An 18,705-nucleotide genomic window follows, 5' to 3' on the forward strand; every position below is an offset into this window, starting at 1 on the left:
GGCAAATTTTTAGTGGCCCACGTAATATTAATTTTAAAATAATAATTATAAATATTTAAAAGAATTAAAAAATAATAATTTGAAAAATATTTTTTGTTGGGATATTGGCGGCTAAACCACCCGAACTTTAATTTTTTTAACACTTAACCACAAAAATTGATTTTTTAGAGGCAAAACTACCTAAACTCGCATTCCGTTTTTAACACTTTTCTTTTTTCTTTTATTCTTCTTCTTAACTGAAAAAACCCTAGCACCCAGTCGCCTACCCCCGCCACCCAACCTTCTCCGACTCCCCTCTCACACACTCTCTCTCACGGTGCACAATACCAGCCTTCTCCGACCATCCCTGTCAGACGGGCCACATAACTGAACCCCATGACCATATATGTGTAAGCCCAGCCCAAGCCCAAGCACACTGTTTGACATATTTGCTTTGTTAAAATTTCAAATATTGAGCATGTTATGTTTGGTTAATTGGAATCAAGATTGTAATGGAATCAAAGTCACCGTTACAATATTTGGTTTGTGTTTCCGACCTTTGTAATGGAATTCCATTCTAATAGACATTACTCCCAATCTTATAAATTCTCATTATACTCTTACACTTCATAAATGAGGATTACAATGATAACTAAATAATAAAAAGACAGTTTTACCTTTTCTCTTTGATTTCTAATTACAATGTTGATTACAAAATAAACATTCATATTACTATAACCATTACATTTTATTACTATTCCTATTACTATGACAATTAATTGTAAACCGAACACACCTGAATTCAATGGTGGAAAGCAAATATGTTGGAATTATTGGTGTTACTTTGGTCCTTGAGTTGAGTGTGGTTATTATTATGATCATCATCGAATTCCTGGGAAACTTCACACCTCCACACTTACTTCATCTCAATTCACTCATCTCTTTGGGTATTGCTATCATTAATTTCCAAAGACTCTGCCTAATATTCACCATTACCATTACCACACAATAATGAGTTTTCATTCACTTCACCTTCCTTCCTTCCATTCATTTTTACTGCTATTGCTCCAATGCCCTTCCTCAATGCCACCTCCCTCGCCTCCATCCTCGAATCAGCCCTCTCGACTCACTCCTCCACCCTTGGCCGAGCCACCCATGCCCACATAATCAAGACCCTTCACGCCCCACTCCCTTCCTTTCTCTCCAACCACCTCATCAACATGTATGCCAAACTTGACCTTCTAAACTCAGCTCACCTCATTCTCTCATTCACCCCAACACGCTCTGTCGTCACCTGGACCTCCCTCATTGCCGGTTCTGTCCAAAATGCTCATTTTGCTTCTGCTCTACTCCACTTCACTGACATGTGTCGTGAGGGCATTCAACCCAATGACTTTACCTTTCCTTGTGTGTTTAAGGCCTCAGCTTCTCTTCGTTTGCCTGTTACTGGAAAACAGCTCCATGCCCTTGCGATGAAGGCCGGTCAGATAGGTGATGTCTTTGTTGGTTGTGGTTGCTTTGATATGTATTGCAAAACAGGTTTTTGGGAAGATGCAACCCAAGTGTTTGATGAAATGCCTCGTAGAAATATTGTAATGTGGAATGCTTGTATATCAAATGCTGTTCTTGGTGGGCGGCCTAGAACTACTATTCACAAGTTTGTGGAGTTTCTGGGTGTTGGTGGGGAGCCGAATTCGATCACTTTCTGTGCATTTCTCAATGCCTGTTCGGATACATTGAATTTGGAGCTTGGACGACAATTACATGGATTTGTGATAAGATATGGATTTGGAAAAGATGTCTCAGTTATGAATGGGCTCATAGATTTTTATGGGAAGTGTCGGGACATTGTGTCTTCAACAATGGTTTTTGATAGAATTACTCGTGGAAATGATGTATCTTGGTGCTCTATGATGGCTGTTTATGTTCAAAATGATGAGGAGGAAAAGGCCCTTGAGATCTTTCTACAGTCTAGGAAAGCAGGAATTGAGCTTAACGATTTCATGGTTTCAACTATTCTAAGTGCTTGTGCTGGGCTTTCAGGGTTTGAACTAGGCAGATCAGTCCATGCTCTTGCAGTTAAGGCTTGTGTTGAGGGAAACGTCTTTGTTGGGAGTGCACTTGTAGACATGTATGGAAAATGTGGGAGTGTTATTGATGCTCAACATGTTTTCAAAGAAATGCCTCAAAGGAACTCAATCACTTGGAATGCGATGATAAGTGCACATGCTCACCAAGGACATGCTAACATGGCTTTAGCAATGTTTGAGGAAATGATGTCAAGCAGTAGTGAGACCAGACCGAATTATGTTACGTTTGTTTGTGTATTATCCGCCTGCAGTAGAGCGGGTGCTGTACAAAAGGGTATGGAGATATTTGAGTCGATGACAACAATATTCGGGATCGAACCAGGTGAAGAGCATTATGCATGTGTCGTGGACTTGCTGGGGCGTGCCGGGTTGGTAGAGCGTGCATACGATTTTATCAAGAAAATGCCAATGCAGCCTACAATTTCAGTTTGGGGAGCTCTTCTTGGAGCTTGTAAAATGTACAAGAAGACAGAACTAGGCAAGATTGCAGCTGATAATCTGTTTAAACTTGACCCCAACGACTCTGGCAACCATGTGGTGCTTTCTAATATGTTTGCTGCTGATGGCAGGTACCTAGTTTTGCTTGTTTTGTTTTTTTTTTCCCTATTTCTTAGACAAATCTGAGTTAGTTAACCATTTACAAATTAGGTGGGAAGAAGCCACTCTTGTGAGAAAAGAGATGAAAGAAGTTGGGATCAAGAAAGGGACAGGCTACAGTTGGATCACTGTTAAGAATGCAATCCATATCTTCCAATCTAAGGACACCTCCCATGAAAGGAACTCCGAGATTCAACGAATGCTAACCGAGTTAAGGAAGGAGATGAAGGAGGCAGGCTACATTCCTGACACCAATTTCGCTCTGTTCGATTTAGAAGAAGAAGAGAAAGTGTCAGAAGTGTGGTACCATAGTGAGAAGATTGCGCTCGCCTTTGGCCTCATAGCTATTCCTCCCGGTGTACCTATAAGGATCACAAAAAATCTTAGGATCTGTGGAGACTGTCATAGTGCCATAAAGTTCATCTCAGGTATTGTTGGGAGAGAGATCATAGTGAGAGACAACAGTCGGTTTCATCGATTCAAAGATGGTGTTTGCTCTTGTAGTGATTATTGGTGATTATTCAGTATTCTTTATTAAATAGCCATAGAAAGAAAGTTGTCATTTGAGAGCATTCTCTACTTAGCAGAGGCGGCAATCTCATATGACTTAATCCAAGCTGAAATTAGCAGCAGCTGGTGAATTGAATATAACCATGGCAGCCAAAGCTAAAGAGGTACTTTCACTGCTTTCATCTGACAATATAACCATATTTCATTGAAAAATAATCAGTATTAAGTACAGCACTACTCTTTTTACTTTAAAATCTTTGCAGGGATGAATATTTATTGGTTGATAAGATTTGCTCATTCATCTTGATTCTTTAGATTATAATTACTTGTGGAAATTAAGTGTCTGTAGTACTAGTGGCCTATTTGATCCAAATTTTGTATTGATTTCAATGCAGAAAAAAGTGAATGAGTGTCAGGAAGGAACTACAAAAGAATGCCGGAAACTACTACTAAATCACAAGCACTTGATGGGCTCGAAAAGACAAAGCTAACTGTTGATGACCTGACTGAAACATTGAATGAAATGGAGAATAATGTCAAAGCTTCTGATGCAACAAAAAAAAAAAGAAAAAAGAATCCATTCCATACTAATAGATGGTAACTTGTAAATCACAAAATTAAACTTTTATTGTTTCGTTTTGTTTATAGATGACAAATTATAAACAATTTTTATTTGTTATTTATTATCATTATTTAAGTTTTTTGTTGATGTAGTTTTCAACAGGTTTAAAAACACAATGAAAGAAACCACTAACCAGTATGGTTGGGAAAGACGTTTCAAATGTTACAGGTGTTCTTATATTTCATATTTCCATATATAGAAGACTCCTATTGCCATCAAAAACAATGAAAATATTTAGATCATAGTTGGGGTACTGTTTGTTTGGTTCATATGCTTATTCGTTCGTCTTGATTATCCTTTAGATTATAATACGAATGCTGCTTATATTCATTTACTTTGTATTGATTTCAAATGCAGACAGAAGTGATCTGAGACAGAAGCTGGAATCTCATATGATTGAATCGAAGCTGAAATTAGAAGCAACAGAGAAAGAGATGATGATGAACTGAGGGAGGCATTCTTTGAAAGGGTGAAATGGATGTTGAATCTATGGCAGACATCCTCAAAGCCAAAGCTGAAGAATGAATCTCATCATCCCCACACCATCCTCCAACCGAATTCATCGATGAAACACCACGAGAGTTGGAGAAAGAGAAAACTGCATCATCTGTTGGTTCGTTCAAATAAAAAACTGCTCATCTTATCTAAATTGCAATTATAACAATTACTTTGGGTCTCTCATTTTCTATTGTGGGATTTCAAAGACATGGGCTTCATTTTTTGAGCTAATTTCTTATTGTTTTCGCGCATTAAGCTTAGGAATACGTTTATTGAATACCTTCTTTCAATCTCTTTCTCTCCATATTGTTGCTATATTTTTAAACACTACGCAAGTATACGCAATCAAGTAGTAAATCTCACACAGGTGAGGTCGATCCCACAAGGAATTGGATTAAGTACTACTAAATTATACTTATGTTTGTTATTCGGTAAATCAAAAGCAATTATGAATTAAAAGCAGTAAAATATGAAAGAAATTCAGAAAACTTAATAACACACTTTAAAGTTGAGCAAGATGAGGCAATAGGGAGGAGAATCCTGTTGTTGTTTACCCAAATTGTTAATGATTAATTACTATCCTATTCTTGGAGTGAACGACAGATTATGAAATAACCTAGCTCCTTTCAGATCTTCTAGATTCTAAATCACATGTTATCTAATTAATTCCTTAATTAAACTAACATGAAATCAGCATTAAGTAATAATCTACTCGTCACATAAGTCATGTAAATACTTTCGTTTCACATAGAACATCGATTATCTTAATTTTAGCATTCTCAATTCTCACTTTTCAGATTTTGAATTGAGATCATAGAGCATGCACAAGGTGATCAATCTTAAACATGAAATTAAACACAAATTAAGATAATTTCACACACAAGAATTGAGGAATGGTAATTAAACATTAACTAGGCAAAACATTAAACAACAATCATCATCCTCCCTAAATGGGAAATTTAGTTCATAAATAAATCCATAACCATTCCTATAGCAATATTCAACATAAATAAATTAAAGAGGAATAAAGAAAAGAACTGTTGGTGGATGAATTCTGGATCTTCACTTGAATCTCTATGCTCTTCCTGCCGCTCTCAGCTGTGTTTTAGGGTTCCAAATCGCTCTCCCTGACTTTCAATCGCAGTTTTCTATTTATAATTGAAATTTAGGGTTCGATGGACGAAAATGCCCCTGGTCCGTACGGGATCTCGCCGCGGCCAAGCTTCCTCTCGCCGCGGCGAGAATTTGCCAAATTTAGGCTCTCTCTGTATCTCGTAACTCGCCGCGGCGAGCCTCTTCATCGCCGCGGCGACTGATGCTTCTGAATTCTCGAGATCTAGCCGCGGCCAAGTTGTGTTTAGCCGCGGCCAGATATGCACAAAAACTCAAAAATTGAGTTTTCTTCGGCTCAGCACGTCTTTTATTGAATTTCTGCACCCGAGACCTCTTTTATTCTAAAGAACCTGAAAACATAGAAAACAAGCGTAATTCCGTCCCAACACAGCTAGAAATGCACATAAATTGGATCCAAAACATAGGCTAAAAATAGCCTAACACATATTTATTTTTAATGACACAAAAACTTTATGGATTGTTTTGTTGTCATGTCTTCTTATTTTGACTTTTTGTCTTTTGACTTTTATTAATTTCCTCTTTTTTTTTTTTATTAAGATTTGAATAAGAACTTTCATTAATCATATATAAACAAAACAATTACCTATTTTTATTATGTGTAAGAGGGAAGTAGGAACACAAAATGAATAATCGAATGTGATTATTTATATATCACTAAATTGAAATTTCCTTTGACTAGCTATGTTGTGTAGTAGTTGAAGATCACTTAAGATGTTTATTTTTTATATGTGGAAACTTAGAGTGCCTTCACTATGGTTCGTTGGTACACTATATTGTATTATATTATATTATATTGAATTGTATTTTATATTATATTTTTACATATTTTATATATGTAATATTAACTTTTATGGACATATAAATATAATATATTTAGTATAAATTACAATTTAATATAGAATTATGGTTATGGTACTTTGTTATTATGCCTGATGTAAGTTTGTGTTGTACTATATATGTTAGTTTGTTTATGTTTTTGGTGTGTCTTATTTGGTACTATATAAACTTGCATTTATTGGGATTTGAGGGCATGAGCTCTACTATGTAGTCTATGTGTAAATTGATTTAACTATTATACCAAATCTTGTAATATATTCATAATTATCATTTTTAATTAAAAATGTATGTTTTTTTTTTCTTTTTTGAAAAGGTGTTATTTATTAAGAAGAGCTATCGCTCGAAAGGATAGACAACAACTCTAAGGGGAACACTATTAAGAGGAAACATACATTCAGCGAAAATCATAGAGTGTCGGGCAACAAAATGCGCGACACGGTTCGCAGAACGCTTGACAAAAAATATAGAGACATTAATCAAACTTTTAAGAATGGTCTTACAATCCTCCACAATCAACCCGAAACTTGAAGTAAAACTTGTTGTGCTCCGAATAGCTTCAACACAAACCAAGCTATCCGTCTCAACCTCAGCCCGAGTGTATCCGTGATCTTTAAGCCAGCTGAGGGCCTCTCTAATGCCCATGGCTTCAGCAAGTTCAGGGGAGACTCTGCCAATTTTCACACCAGCAAACACCGAGATCAACTCCCCATTAGAATTCCTCACCACACGAAGATAGCCGCATCTACGTGTAGCTTAATGCCTGCTAGCGGTTTTTTCCAAAGCTCCGAACCATCACCATCTTTAAGAGGCGACAACAAAGGGATTTTACCTTTACCTTGAGCTTTTACATATTGATCAAGACTTGAAAACGCAAATGCAACTACATCACTAACACTTCGAGCACGATCCTTCCAAATTAGATCATTCCTTGCCGACCATAGAGCCTAACACAACATCACAAGTCGGCCTAGCTTCTCACTGTCCATACAATTAGCGTTGAAATCCAACCAATGCAGCAAGGAAGAGTTATTTCTACTAGCTTCTGCAACAGCAGCCGCCTCCCAACAGGATCCAACAAATTGGCAAGTCACTAGGAGATGCAATTCAGTTTCGGCATAGACTGCACACATAGGGCAGGTGTTTTCAAACAACACCTTTTTTATACAGAGGTTGACCTTAGTTGGTAAACAGTTAGAATCCACCCTCCAAATCAAATCTTTAGCCTTGGGAGGCACCTTGAGAGACCATAACTTCTTCCAAAATACATGAACATCTGAAGTAATAGGAGAGGTCTTGTGTTCTTGTATCATTTTATATGCACTTCAGACAGAATAAATACCATCTTTTTCATCAAACCAGTACCAAGAGTCACCCTCAGCCGATTGGTTAATTGGAATCCCCAAAATAATTGCAACATCAACAAGTGAAAAGAGGTCTCGGACCACCTCAGCATCCCAGTTTCGGCTATTCATTTGAAACAAGCTATTGACCGTGAAGTTATCAAGCCCAGGAACAATAAGAATTGGAGTAGCTCTGTCCAGCACCGGTAACCAAGGATCAGAAGTAATGTCAACAGTTACACCAGATCCTATTCCTTTCCTTAGTCCCAACTTAACCGTGTCCTTAGCAGCATATACGCTACTCCAAATGAAACTGGGGTTAGGACAACTGTCCCTTCACTTTTATATGGTTCTGACCGTAAAGTAACTGTAATATCTCTAGTTAGAAAGATATGATATCAAAATAAATTTTTTCTTCATTAATTTCATAATTTGAAACAAAAAGTCACATTTTAATTTAATATTATCATTAAAATAGTGTTAATTGAATTTTATATAATTATTTTATTGATGTATCTCTACTTCACTAATTTAGTTATTCAAATATTTAAAGACTTCACTAATTTAGTTATTCAAATATTTAAGGATTTTGATGAGATCAGTTCTAATTAATATTTATTTTCTTAAAATTACTTTTTATATCCTCCTAAAAGTTTGCTACTAATTTATGTAATTCTAGATATTTTTTGGTACAATAAACAAAGCAAGAGAGTGCTTTTACAACTACAGATTTTGAAACTTTATTGTTTAATCTTTCTCGAGCATCTAGACAAAAAGTTACAGGAAAAATAATAAAAAAGAACTCATCAAAGACTAATTTTTGCCAACAAAAGTATAATAAGGGTATACATGAAATAAAAAATAAAGTGGGAAAAATGTATAGTGATATATTATATAGAGGTCAAAATGGAAAAACGTAAAAAATACTATCTTTTGGTGAAATCACTCACTCGCCCAAAACACAACAGATAAGAATTAAGATTAAACAGAGAGAGAGAGAGAGAGAGAGAGAGAGAGCTTGAGAGCTTGTGAAGCAACCAACAATGGCATCAACGACTCTGTCATGGAGTTCCTCAACTTGGGTACAGAGCTTCAGTACTGGAAAAGTGTTTAAGGAGCCCACAAAGTTGTCAGATAAAAGAGCTACCTTTCTCATTTTGGCTCAAAAGAAAGCTAAGAAGACTCGAGCGGTAAATTCAACAAATGGGTTCTTCTGAATTTTTCTTGTTTATATCATTTTGTTCTTCTTCATTCATGTGCTTATGTTTCTTTTGTTTGCTTACTGAGAAAAATTTGAGCTTTATTATGAATGAATGAAGTTCACAGTCATTACTTAGAATTTGGCATAATTTGTTAATTTCATTGCATTTTCTTACTGTTTCTATGAAAATAATTGGGATTTAGCATCAGAATTATGATGGGATTTTGTTGATTTTTTGATGGGGTCAGATAATTTTTCTTGTATATACATTCATGTGTTATGCTTTGTTTGGTTACTGAGAAAAATTTGAGCTTTAATAAATGAATGAAGTTCACACTAATTACTTAATAATGAGCCATTTGATTTGTTTTGGCAGAATTTGAGGTAGGTTTGGTTTAGAAATTTAGTATATTGCATTTTCCTACCGTTTCCATCCAAATTATTGGGGTTTAGCATCAGAATTATGATGGGATTTTGTATTATCAGTTTGTTGCAGGTGCATTGATTTTTCTCTTTTTTCATGTTGTTTATGTTTTGTTTGGTTACTTAGAAAAATTTGAGCTTTATTGAATAAAGTTGACAGTAATTTTCTTACTATTTCTATCCAAATTATTGGGATTTAGTATCAGAATTATGATGGGATTTTTTGTTGATTTTGTGATGGGGTTCAGATAATTTTGAAGGAGGATGTATCTGAGTTGGGGAAGAAAGGTCAACTACTTAATGTCAAGGCTGGTTTTTACAGGAATTATCTTCTTCCCACTGGGAAAGCTCAGATTGTTACTCCTGACTTGGTCAAGTAATTCATAAAAACTCAACCTTTTTTCATTATTCTCTCTATTTATTTCTTTTGCTGAACTTCACTATTCTCATTTATCCTATGAATTGCTTTGTAATTATTTTTAGACTGGCTTGATGATAAAAGGATTGGTTAGTGCATGTTTGGCATCATAACTAAAAAACTGTTTTTTGTTTTTAAAAACAGAAAATTGTTTTTTGAAAACAATTTGGCTTGTTTGGCCTTGTTTTTTGAAAACAGTTTTCAGAAAACAAAGTTACAAAAAACAAGAATTTTGAAAACAACAAAATGTTGTTTTCTGTTTTAAAAACCAATTCACTTTTAGTCAATATTGTTTTTAAAAAACACTAACCAAACATGACTTGTTTTTAAAAACTTCAAAAACTATTTTTTGTTTTCATTTCTAAAAACAATTTTTTGAAAACAAAAAACAAAAAATAATACCAAACATGCTCTAAAGTTGAGTTATTTGAATTAATTATGGCATCTTGTAGGATACTACAATACAATGTTGTTCTAAGTGGAAATTAAAAAAAAATTAAAGCTTCTTACTTAGGAGAGTGTTCGTTCATGAGCCCATGCAAAAGTTTCAATCAATTCCTGCCAATATCCACGCCAGGAGATTAAGAACATAAATTCAATACCCCAAACAAGATGTCCAAATAAGAATATTCACGCCCAGATCGATAAACTATTCATCTCCAAGCGATTATATCCGTTGATAAGTTGTGACCTTGTCTAAGTTCCAAACCGCAACACCTTTACATGCCACAACAAGTTTGGACTTAATCCCACCTTTTAGTCATTAATTGTGTTAACAACGACATCCAGTGGAAAATCAAAAGAAAATTACAGCTTCTTAGGACTTTGACAATCAAAGATTAGATTATTTAGTCTAATTATTAGCCCTGCTACTTCCATCTATGATTGATTCCTTTTGTTGTTGGTTATGTACTAGCCATGTCTAAAATCTGTAAATATACAAAAATGTGCTTGTTGCTTTTGGACATCGGTAGTTAGAACTTGAGCATTAGACTCCCTCTATGTCTCTCTCTTATATGCCTACATGAGTTTAAATTGCAACAAATTGTTAGCGAAACTTAATCTGTTTTATCCATAATAAGCACGAACACTGCGTGATATGGAGTTAATATTCTTGTGCTGTAATATGCTGTGATTTCATTCTGAAATTTACAAGTTCCATGCAGAAGATTGTAATGATTCACAATAGTATTGAAAGAAATCAACTGTGTATTGATTGAATGAAAGAGTTTACAATTTTAGCTTATATACAGATATTTTGGTGACAAGAAGTAACTTGTAACCAACTCTAACAAATAACTAAAAAGTAGTAATCTGTTATTAACGGATTCCTTTATTATTTCTAATAAACAAAGAGATGATTTTTTTTTTCCAATTTTTTTTGTAGGGAAATGAAGATGGAAGAGGAAAGAATCGAAGCTGAGAAAAAGCGGGTAATAAATCAAGCATGTCACTCAAATTTCTCTCATTTGCGTTATCTTTTGAATCAATCATTGGCTAGTCTCCAACTGTTATCTTATGCTAAAGTCATTATCATTCTCATTTTGAATGAATGGTATCTTCTGGATCATTCTGTTTATGTTGTTTTTCATCCGTGTAGGTAAAAGAAGAGGCAGAGCAGTTGGCGCTTATTTTCGAAACTGTTGGAGCTTTCAAGGTGAAGCGCAAAGGTGGAAAAGGAAAGCAAATATTCGGAACGTAAGTTGAATCCATGGAATAATTTTACATTTTTCTTCATAATATCTTGTTTTTGTTGATGACATTGACCTGTTTTCACAGTGTTACTGCTCAAGATCTTGTGGATATCATCAAAGCTCAACTTCAAAGGTATTATTAATTATTATTATTATCTTAATTGTTTCTAGAATTATGATCTAAATTTATTATAATGTATGCATTACAAGCTAATCAAGCTTGTCTTCACTGCAATCTTTGTTGTTGCCGGTTATAGGGACGTGGACAAGCGACTCGTTGCTCTTCCAGAGATTCGGGAAACAGGAGAGTACGTTGCAGAATTGAAGCTTCATCCCGAAGTCACTGCTCGAGTGAGGGTGACTGTTTTCGCAAACTAAAAGGATTTGTAGGGGGGGGGGGGGGGAGAGGATTTGTTTGACTCGGGTTGATCTAAAAGTAGATGGACATATCTTAATGAAGATGCTTGACAATTGAGATTGCTGGTGTTTCACAATTTGTTTTGTACACAAATTTTCTTTAATCTTTTTTCATGTTAAAGTTAGTAATATGAGTAGTTTATCATGTTAAAAGTTGTGATTTTGTGGAAAGATTCAAGTGCTTTTACATCAAGATTATATACAGATCAAGTATGTGATTTGTTCTTATAAATTTTGAGGCTCATTTTTTATTTTCTTTCTAGTCAAAAAATGAAAAAAGAAAAATAATAATGTTGCTGCCCAGGATCGAACTGGAGACCTTTAGTGTGTAAGACTAACGTGATAACCACTACACCACAGCAACATATTATATTGGATTAAGCTTCATTTAATTTAATTACAACTTTATTGTTTTTGAATTCTTTCATAACATAAACTCAGCAACACTAATTTAATTTACATTTGTCGTTAAAAATGTCCCTTTGTTTTTATTAAGTTTATAATTTTAAAGATTCATAATAATTTGAAGGCAGCAATGGCTACTATTACTATGGACTCTCCTACAGCTGTTCGAAAAGGTAGTCCCCTTCACCCTTTGATTTCCTTCAATTTTCTATTTTTTAATTTCGAATTACACTAATCTGATTGCCCATTAGGGTTTTAAAGAAAGAAAAATTAGGTCTTTATTTTTTTTTAATTGATATATTGGATTTTGGAGCAGTGGTTGTTCATCTGAGAGCCACTGGTGATGCTCCCATTCTGAAGCAAGCAAAGTTCAAGGCAAGCTTTTTCATGGAAAAGATTCAATTTTGCATTTGGGGTTTTCTTTTTTTGCCAATTGCTATGATTTTTAGCTGTTGTTGGATTGTTTTGGTTGGTTGGTTGATGCAGATACCTGGAACTGACAAATTCGCCAAAGTTATCGACTTTTTAAGACGACAACTTCATCGAGACACCATGGTAGCTACTCATACATACATACATACGTTTATGATTTTACCATAAATATATTTGTTTACATTCAAATATACTAAGGAAGCTTTTGTTTGTTTGGTTTCTCAGTTTGTGTATGTGAACAGTGCATTCTCACCAAACCCTGATGAATCTGTCATTGATCTTTACAACGTAAGATTTTTCATTTACTCCATTCATTCATTCATTTATCTGCCAATTCATTAAATTTCAATTCTTTGTCGTTAATTGGTTTTGTTTAAGAAGGTAGGAAGATGTTTGTTTCAAGACATTATATTTGTATATGTGCCTCCACCCACTTTTAGAGCCTCGTTGTGATAACCACTATCTAAGTTTTCACTAATATTATTACTATTCAATCAGCATTTGAAGGAATATAGGTGTTGTGGGATTCAATGTTCTTTATGGCACTCTTTTGATCAATTACATGTTCTTTATCCAATGGCCACATATCATTAGAACTATCATCCATCCAACATCCAACATCGCATTGGTTCTGTGACTTTGTTCAATGATCCTTTGTTTGATATTTTTGCAGAATTTCGGTTTCGATGGTAAACTAGTTGTCAACTATGCTTGTTCTATGGCCTGGGGTTAAGTTAACACATACCAGTGATGAAGTTCATTTTATTTCATTTCACAGGTATTTAACTATTAATCTCAGCAATAAAGTAACATCTTTTTTCATGTATCTGTTTCATGCCTGACTTTTTATGTATGATGATTTTACTTTCAGATATGGTGCTGGCTGGCATGATGGGCAAGGAAGACTTTGATTACATTTAGGAATGAATATACCAAATTGAACAAAGCAAGCACTAATTCTCTTATGTAAAAAAATTTACTGAAATTATTCAACTTACAAAGAAAGGTTGGTTATGGATTGTGTTGATAATTTTTCTCCATTTGAATTTTGAATACAACAATGGATAATATAATGATACCATAAATAAATAGAGCAAACTTATTTTGTTTTATTGCAGGCACAAACAAACTGTAAACAATGTATTAACACTTGTTTTTTTTTTCTTATTGTTGTTATAGAAATTCTAGGCTTTTAAAAAAGAAAAAGAAAAAGAAAGAAAGAAACACGAGTATTGATAGTTGTGTTTTACAGTTGATCTTTTAACAACCAACAAAAGAAAAACAAACAGTATGTACAAAGCCTTAGATTAATTGATCACACAAAGAAAGAGACTAAAGAAAAAAAGGGTGATGGAAAATGCTGCAGCAGCAGCATAATGATATTCTATTCTATGATGATGATGATCTCTTTATACACTTACTCGTACTACTATTTAGTACTATATTATATACTGTATCTGGGATTGATTGCCATTGGTGACCAAGCTTAACTCAGCAGCAGCAGGACCACTTCAAATCTTGATTTCTCTACCATTATGCTTGCTTGGTCCTTCCCTGAGCTCTCTCCTCCAATTTTCTTATCCTCTGCGGCCAATTTACACATATAATAAGCATAATTCTTGGCAGTGTAAAGTAAACTTCAAACTTTCGGGTAACGGCTGAGAAATTATCGAAAAGATTGTCATCCTTCTCGTCGTACTTAAAATAGGCCAGTGCGCGACATCCATATCTTCTTCTTCATCATCATAGCAAAAATTACAAGAATGATAGTCTCTTTCTCAATAAATTTATCTTTAAAACTACTGATCAAACTTTATAGGAATGATAATCACATCATTCAAAATAGTTTGTATTTGAAAAGTATTTTTGTGTGTGTGTGTGTGTTTTTCAATGTCAAAATTTTGAAATGAAGGTTTCTTCTTAAGAAAGGGCCACACTCAAGTCATATGGTTTTATAAACTATAATTGAAATAATGTGAGGTAGAGCAACCAAAATATCCAAGTAAATAATGGGAAAAAAATCACACCAACGGTTATTCATATAATTCGTAATATATATTGGTTCCAAACTTCAACTAATTCAGATCAAATCATTTGAGATTAGGGCCGATCAAAATATTTTAGGGACCTTGTGCAAAATTTTAAAATTGGACTCTTTTAAAAAAAATCGTGTACGTAAAAACTACAATTCTATTACTAGCGTTTTTTTTTAAGATTCTTTCATAAATTTTCAATTATAATTTTTTTTTATATATACATAATATGAAAAAAAAAAAATAAGCCTTTTCTTTAAAAAAAATAAAATAAAATAAATTGGGCCTTAAAAAAATGGAGGCCTTGTGCAATGACCCAAGTTGCCCAATGCTTGGGCCGACCCTGTTTGAGATCGGACCAATTGAAACAAATTTGTAAACACCTTTATATAACCAACACATACTATTTAGACGAAATTACATTCCCTTTTAATATTGTTCTCTTTTATTTTTACCTTCTTTTTTAAAATCTATCATTTTTACCTCTTTTTTTAAACATTGTACCAATTTTGCCCCTGTTACTTCAAGATACTCTCCATGTGATTCTCTTATGTAAGGGTATTGTAATATCCAGTTTAAAATAGTATTTAATTTTTCGTTTGGATATTAATTGTGCGAGGATAATTAATTCATTTATTTGTGTTGTTAGTGAGTTGATATTATTGCTTAGAGTAGTTGTACCATTTTTTTAAAGAAAGTTAAAGTTGTATTAACTACGAAAGTAAAATATTATGATATTTTCATAAGTAGGTAATCGTTTAATTAAAGCCCGATATGAAAGTCCATTAGGTTTTTATAATATATTTATTAGATTTAATTAATTGTATAAGTGGTATTAAATAATATTATTATTTGATTAATGTTAGAAAAATCGTAAGTTTAGAGAAATTCGCAGGTTTAGAAACTGTTTTACGAAAATGACCATATCTGGAGTTTTATAACTCCAATTGAGGTGATTCCAGTGGCGTTGGAAAGATAATTCAAAGATCTATAAATTTTGTAGAAATAACCATCTCATAATTCGTAATTTTTTTAGGTGAAAACTAAGCCCTAAAGTTACGAGATTTAGAGGTTACAATTTAAATTTAAAAGTAAGATATTTGTTTATTTAATAATTCATTATATTGTTATTGCTATTATGTTAATATTATTATTATTCATAAAACTAAACCTAATAAGATTCAGAATAGTATAGGTTTCATTAACCCTAAAATTATATCGTTCTATTCTTCCCACCTATCTGAGCAAGACTAACCCTAAAACTTTCAAATCATCTTTCCATTACATCCTTAGCCAAATCTATACCACTTTTCACTCTCATCTTTGATCACCATCATCTTATGTCTATCGATCCAAGCAGCTCGATGTATTTGAGGTAAGAAACTCTACATTTACTTATTTATTGATCACAATAGGAGAATATTCGTAGGTCTCCTTTTCTTATTTTTCAGAATGAAACATGTTTCAGTAAAACTGTCATATCTCTTTAAATACTCATCCGATTCTCACAATCTTGGTGCCTATAGAAAGCTTATTCAATTTCCCATAATTCTTATGAAGAAAGGTTTTACTGAATCGAAATTTATCTATGTCAAAAATTAGTATTTCTACGCTGTTTGTTGTAAATCGTTTTTTTTATATTTTCTATATAAGTTGTCTCAGTAAAATTCAAATATCTCTCTGAATAATGATCTGATTCTAGCGATCTTGGTACCGTTTAAAAGATAATTCAATTTTCTAAATTTTTTATGAAGAAACCATTCACTAATTATTGATTATTCTAAGTCAAAATTATTATTTTATTGCTGTAGTTCGAAATCCATTTGTTTCAGGATTTCTAGAAAACTGTTTCGGTATAATATCTATATCTCTTACGTTATAACTCCGATTTTAAAGATTTTAGTGTCATTTGAAAGGGAATTCGATTTTCTAAAACTTTTATGAAGAGAGTATTCTCTGAATTAGAATATTTCAGTATCAAAACTTTAGATTTCCGATGTCTACTGTGATTCGTTACTCCATATTCCTTCTCAGATTTAGTTTCAGTAAAACTATCGTAACTCTCTCAATTTTAATCCATTTTTAGTGATTTTTATATCATTGGAAAGATAATTGAATTTCCTATAATTTTTATGAAGGAAACTTCCACTGAATTCGTGTAGTTATTGGTCAAAAATAGTATTCTTTCTGCTGTACTGTAAGAGTGCGAATTTTAATGTTAGGGCCTTGACCCATGTGTTATTATAGGTAGTAGTGACGAGATAACAAGTTTAAGCAGCGGGATTTGAGGTAAGGAAATTAGATAGTTTTGTATGTGTTTATCTGCATAAACTTAAATTCTTTATGTATTGAAATATGATTTATGATTTGTTATTATGAATATGTATATGGTACTAAGAATGTGTGGTATGGACACAATATGAGTTTGTGAATTGATACATAGATTATGGTTGTATGACTAGTATGTATTGTATGTTGTATGGTGTATAGTGTATGTTGTATGCTAACGTCTCAGGTAAAGTGGGGGACCATGGTGGGGTATGATACGGGATAAGGCCGTTGAATGTAGAGATACCCTACCCTACATTTTACTGAGTCGTGTATGAGATTGTTATGGTGGGTATGATACAGTGATGTTACTGTTGAATATAGAGATACCCTATCCTATAACAATGGTAGGGCTGCATAGGCCTGTGTTATTATATGGGCGATTAGGCCCGGGATATTGTAGGGCTGTGCTAGGCCGGTTATGTAAGTAATGGCTATGATATGTCAATGTTATGGTAATTACATTATTATTTATAGTATTGATATGATTATGTTATGAATATGATCCTGGAGTTATAATCTCTGGATATGTGTATGGTGTGAACAATTAGTATGAACCTATATGATAAAGGTTTTCACGTGTACAATTATTTGGCTATAGTTATAAAATAAGGTGTATAATATTGTTAAAACTTAATAAATACATTAATGATATGTGTGATATTATATGGTATTGTATGATAAGTATTTCCTTACTGGGCTTTTAGCTCACCCCTTACTTTCCCCCTACAGCAATAGACGGGGAACATTGAATGTAAGTTTGATGAGTTGGGTCGGTTACGGTATGTATACTTGCGAGGGGCTATGGACGAGCAAACGGTCTGTAACGCCTAGGTGGAGCCTTGGTTTTGTTTTTTTTTTTTTATAGTAAAGTAATCTCAGCTCAGTGGGGTGTTACAAATTTATTTTTTTTGCACTCAACTACTTATTTTGTTTTTAATATGAATGATCATTCACCTTTTTGCATATTTATTGTAAAACCCACTGTGTATTTCCAAACAAACTTTAAATCTTTTTAAATAATGCATCAAAATTAGTATTTTGTAAAATAAGGCAAAATATTGGGGCGTTACAGTTGGTATCAGAGCCGATCGTTCCTTAGCCCGAAGGATACTCACAGTATACATACAGAAGACTGAAAAGATCCCTCTCACTATAACGTAAGTGTTAGTTTTAATATGCTTAGTATTGCTATTAATAGTTTTATATGTGATACATAGATTTTTGTTAAAATATGTTTCCTAGAATTAGAGTCTCATCTGTAGTAGGTGCTTAGAGAAATTAAGAGTATATTACCTCTTATGATTGATTACACATTTTACGAAGAAGATGAATAGGTTTTATATTTCTTTATTGCCTTGAATTGAAACTAGGAAGGACGGTTGTTCATTTCTTGAAAATTTAGAATAAATTATATTAGGAATTCATAAGACTTTGTTTGATAAATAGAATATTACTAGTTAAGCTTGACAACATTAAGTTTAGATATGTTCATGGAATCTTCTCTCCCTATAATTGAACTCTTTTGTTTCTATTAAATCAACATTTCTTGTAAGAGCTCACACATGCAAGTAGAAGATCGCTTAGAATCAATTTGAAAGGAACGACCAATAGAGGTGGGGGCTAAGGATGTGTGTTATGGTTGATGTTCCAGATCAAACCCAATAGTAGTTAAGGCTAACGATCTAATAGAGGCATTGGAAGGAATGTGAGCATGACTAAGACGATTTGTTGAAGAGTTTTCACA

General features: G+C 33.5%; 3 protein-coding genes and 1 non-coding gene across 4 annotated transcripts; 3 read left to right on the top strand and 1 right to left on the bottom strand.

The window, feature by feature from the left end:
• The first annotated feature begins 747 nt into the window (after positions 1 to 747).
• Positions 748 to 3,752, top strand: LOC115701225 (pentatricopeptide repeat-containing protein At4g14850). Its single transcript, XM_030628968.2, has 3 exons — positions 748 to 2,638; positions 2,718 to 3,340; positions 3,572 to 3,752. Exons 1-2 carry the CDS (start codon positions 1,050 to 1,052, stop codon positions 3,181 to 3,183), a joined length of 2,055 nt encoding a protein of 684 aa, XP_030484828.2. The 5' UTR covers positions 748 to 1,049; the 3' UTR covers positions 3,184 to 3,340; positions 3,572 to 3,752.
• Positions 3,753 to 8,537: 4,785 nt separating this feature from the next.
• On the top strand, positions 8,538 to 11,992 carry LOC115700787 (large ribosomal subunit protein bL9c). Its single transcript, XM_030628431.2, has 6 exons — positions 8,538 to 8,797; positions 9,480 to 9,607; positions 11,037 to 11,082; positions 11,250 to 11,347; positions 11,429 to 11,476; positions 11,601 to 11,992. The coding sequence occupies exons 1-6, from the start codon at positions 8,651 to 8,653 to the stop codon at positions 11,719 to 11,721; spliced, it is 588 nt and encodes a 195-aa protein (XP_030484291.2). The 5' UTR covers positions 8,538 to 8,650; the 3' UTR covers positions 11,722 to 11,992.
• A 59-nt stretch (positions 11,993 to 12,051) lies between these two features.
• TRNAV-UAC (transfer RNA valine (anticodon UAC)) lies at positions 12,052 to 12,124 on the bottom strand. Its single transcript has one exon. It is a non-coding gene; the product is annotated as a tRNA-Val (tRNA).
• Positions 12,125 to 12,191: 67 nt separating this feature from the next.
• Positions 12,192 to 13,709, top strand: LOC115700788 (ubiquitin-like protein ATG12). The gene is made up of 6 exons (XM_030628433.2): positions 12,192 to 12,338; positions 12,482 to 12,540; positions 12,652 to 12,720; positions 12,823 to 12,885; positions 13,271 to 13,375; positions 13,469 to 13,709. Exons 1-5 carry the CDS (start codon positions 12,296 to 12,298, stop codon positions 13,328 to 13,330), a joined length of 294 nt encoding a protein of 97 aa, XP_030484293.1. The 5' UTR covers positions 12,192 to 12,295; the 3' UTR covers positions 13,331 to 13,375; positions 13,469 to 13,709.
• Positions 13,710 to 18,705: the final 4,996 nt, after the last annotated feature.

The sequence above is a fragment of the Cannabis sativa genome, chromosome 8 (genome assembly GCF_029168945.1).
Source record: "Cannabis sativa cultivar Pink pepper isolate KNU-18-1 chromosome 8, ASM2916894v1, whole genome shotgun sequence".
Taxonomy (NCBI): domain Eukaryota; kingdom Viridiplantae; phylum Streptophyta; class Magnoliopsida; order Rosales; family Cannabaceae; genus Cannabis; species Cannabis sativa.

Bases quoted from the DNA above. Each gene is read 5' to 3' on its own strand.
- LOC115700788 (XM_030628433.2), top strand. From the start codon at position 12,296: ATGGCTACTATTACTATGGACTCTCCTACAGCTGTTCGAAAAG. The intron at 12,541-12,651 runs GCAAGCTTTTTC...TGGTTGATGCAG, and splicing joins TGAAGCAAGCAAAGTTCAAG to ATACCTGGAACTGACAAATT. The intron at 12,886-13,270 runs GTAAGATTTTTC...ATATTTTTGCAG, and splicing joins CTGTCATTGATCTTTACAAC to AATTTCGGTTTCGATGGTAA.
- LOC115701225 (XM_030628968.2), top strand. From the start codon at position 1,050: ATGCCCTTCCTCAATGCCACCTCCCTCGCCTCCATCCTCGAATCAGCC. The intron at 2,639-2,717 runs GTACCTAGTTTT...TTTACAAATTAG, and splicing joins ATGTTTGCTGCTGATGGCAG to GTGGGAAGAAGCCACTCTTG.
- LOC115700787 (XM_030628431.2), top strand. From the start codon at position 8,651: ATGGCATCAACGACTCTGTCATGGAGTTCCTCAACTTGGGTACAGAGC. The intron at 11,083-11,249 runs GTAATAAATCAA...TCATCCGTGTAG, and splicing joins TCGAAGCTGAGAAAAAGCGG to GTAAAAGAAGAGGCAGAGCA. The intron at 11,477-11,600 runs GTATTATTAATT...TGCCGGTTATAG, and splicing joins ATCAAAGCTCAACTTCAAAG to GGACGTGGACAAGCGACTCG.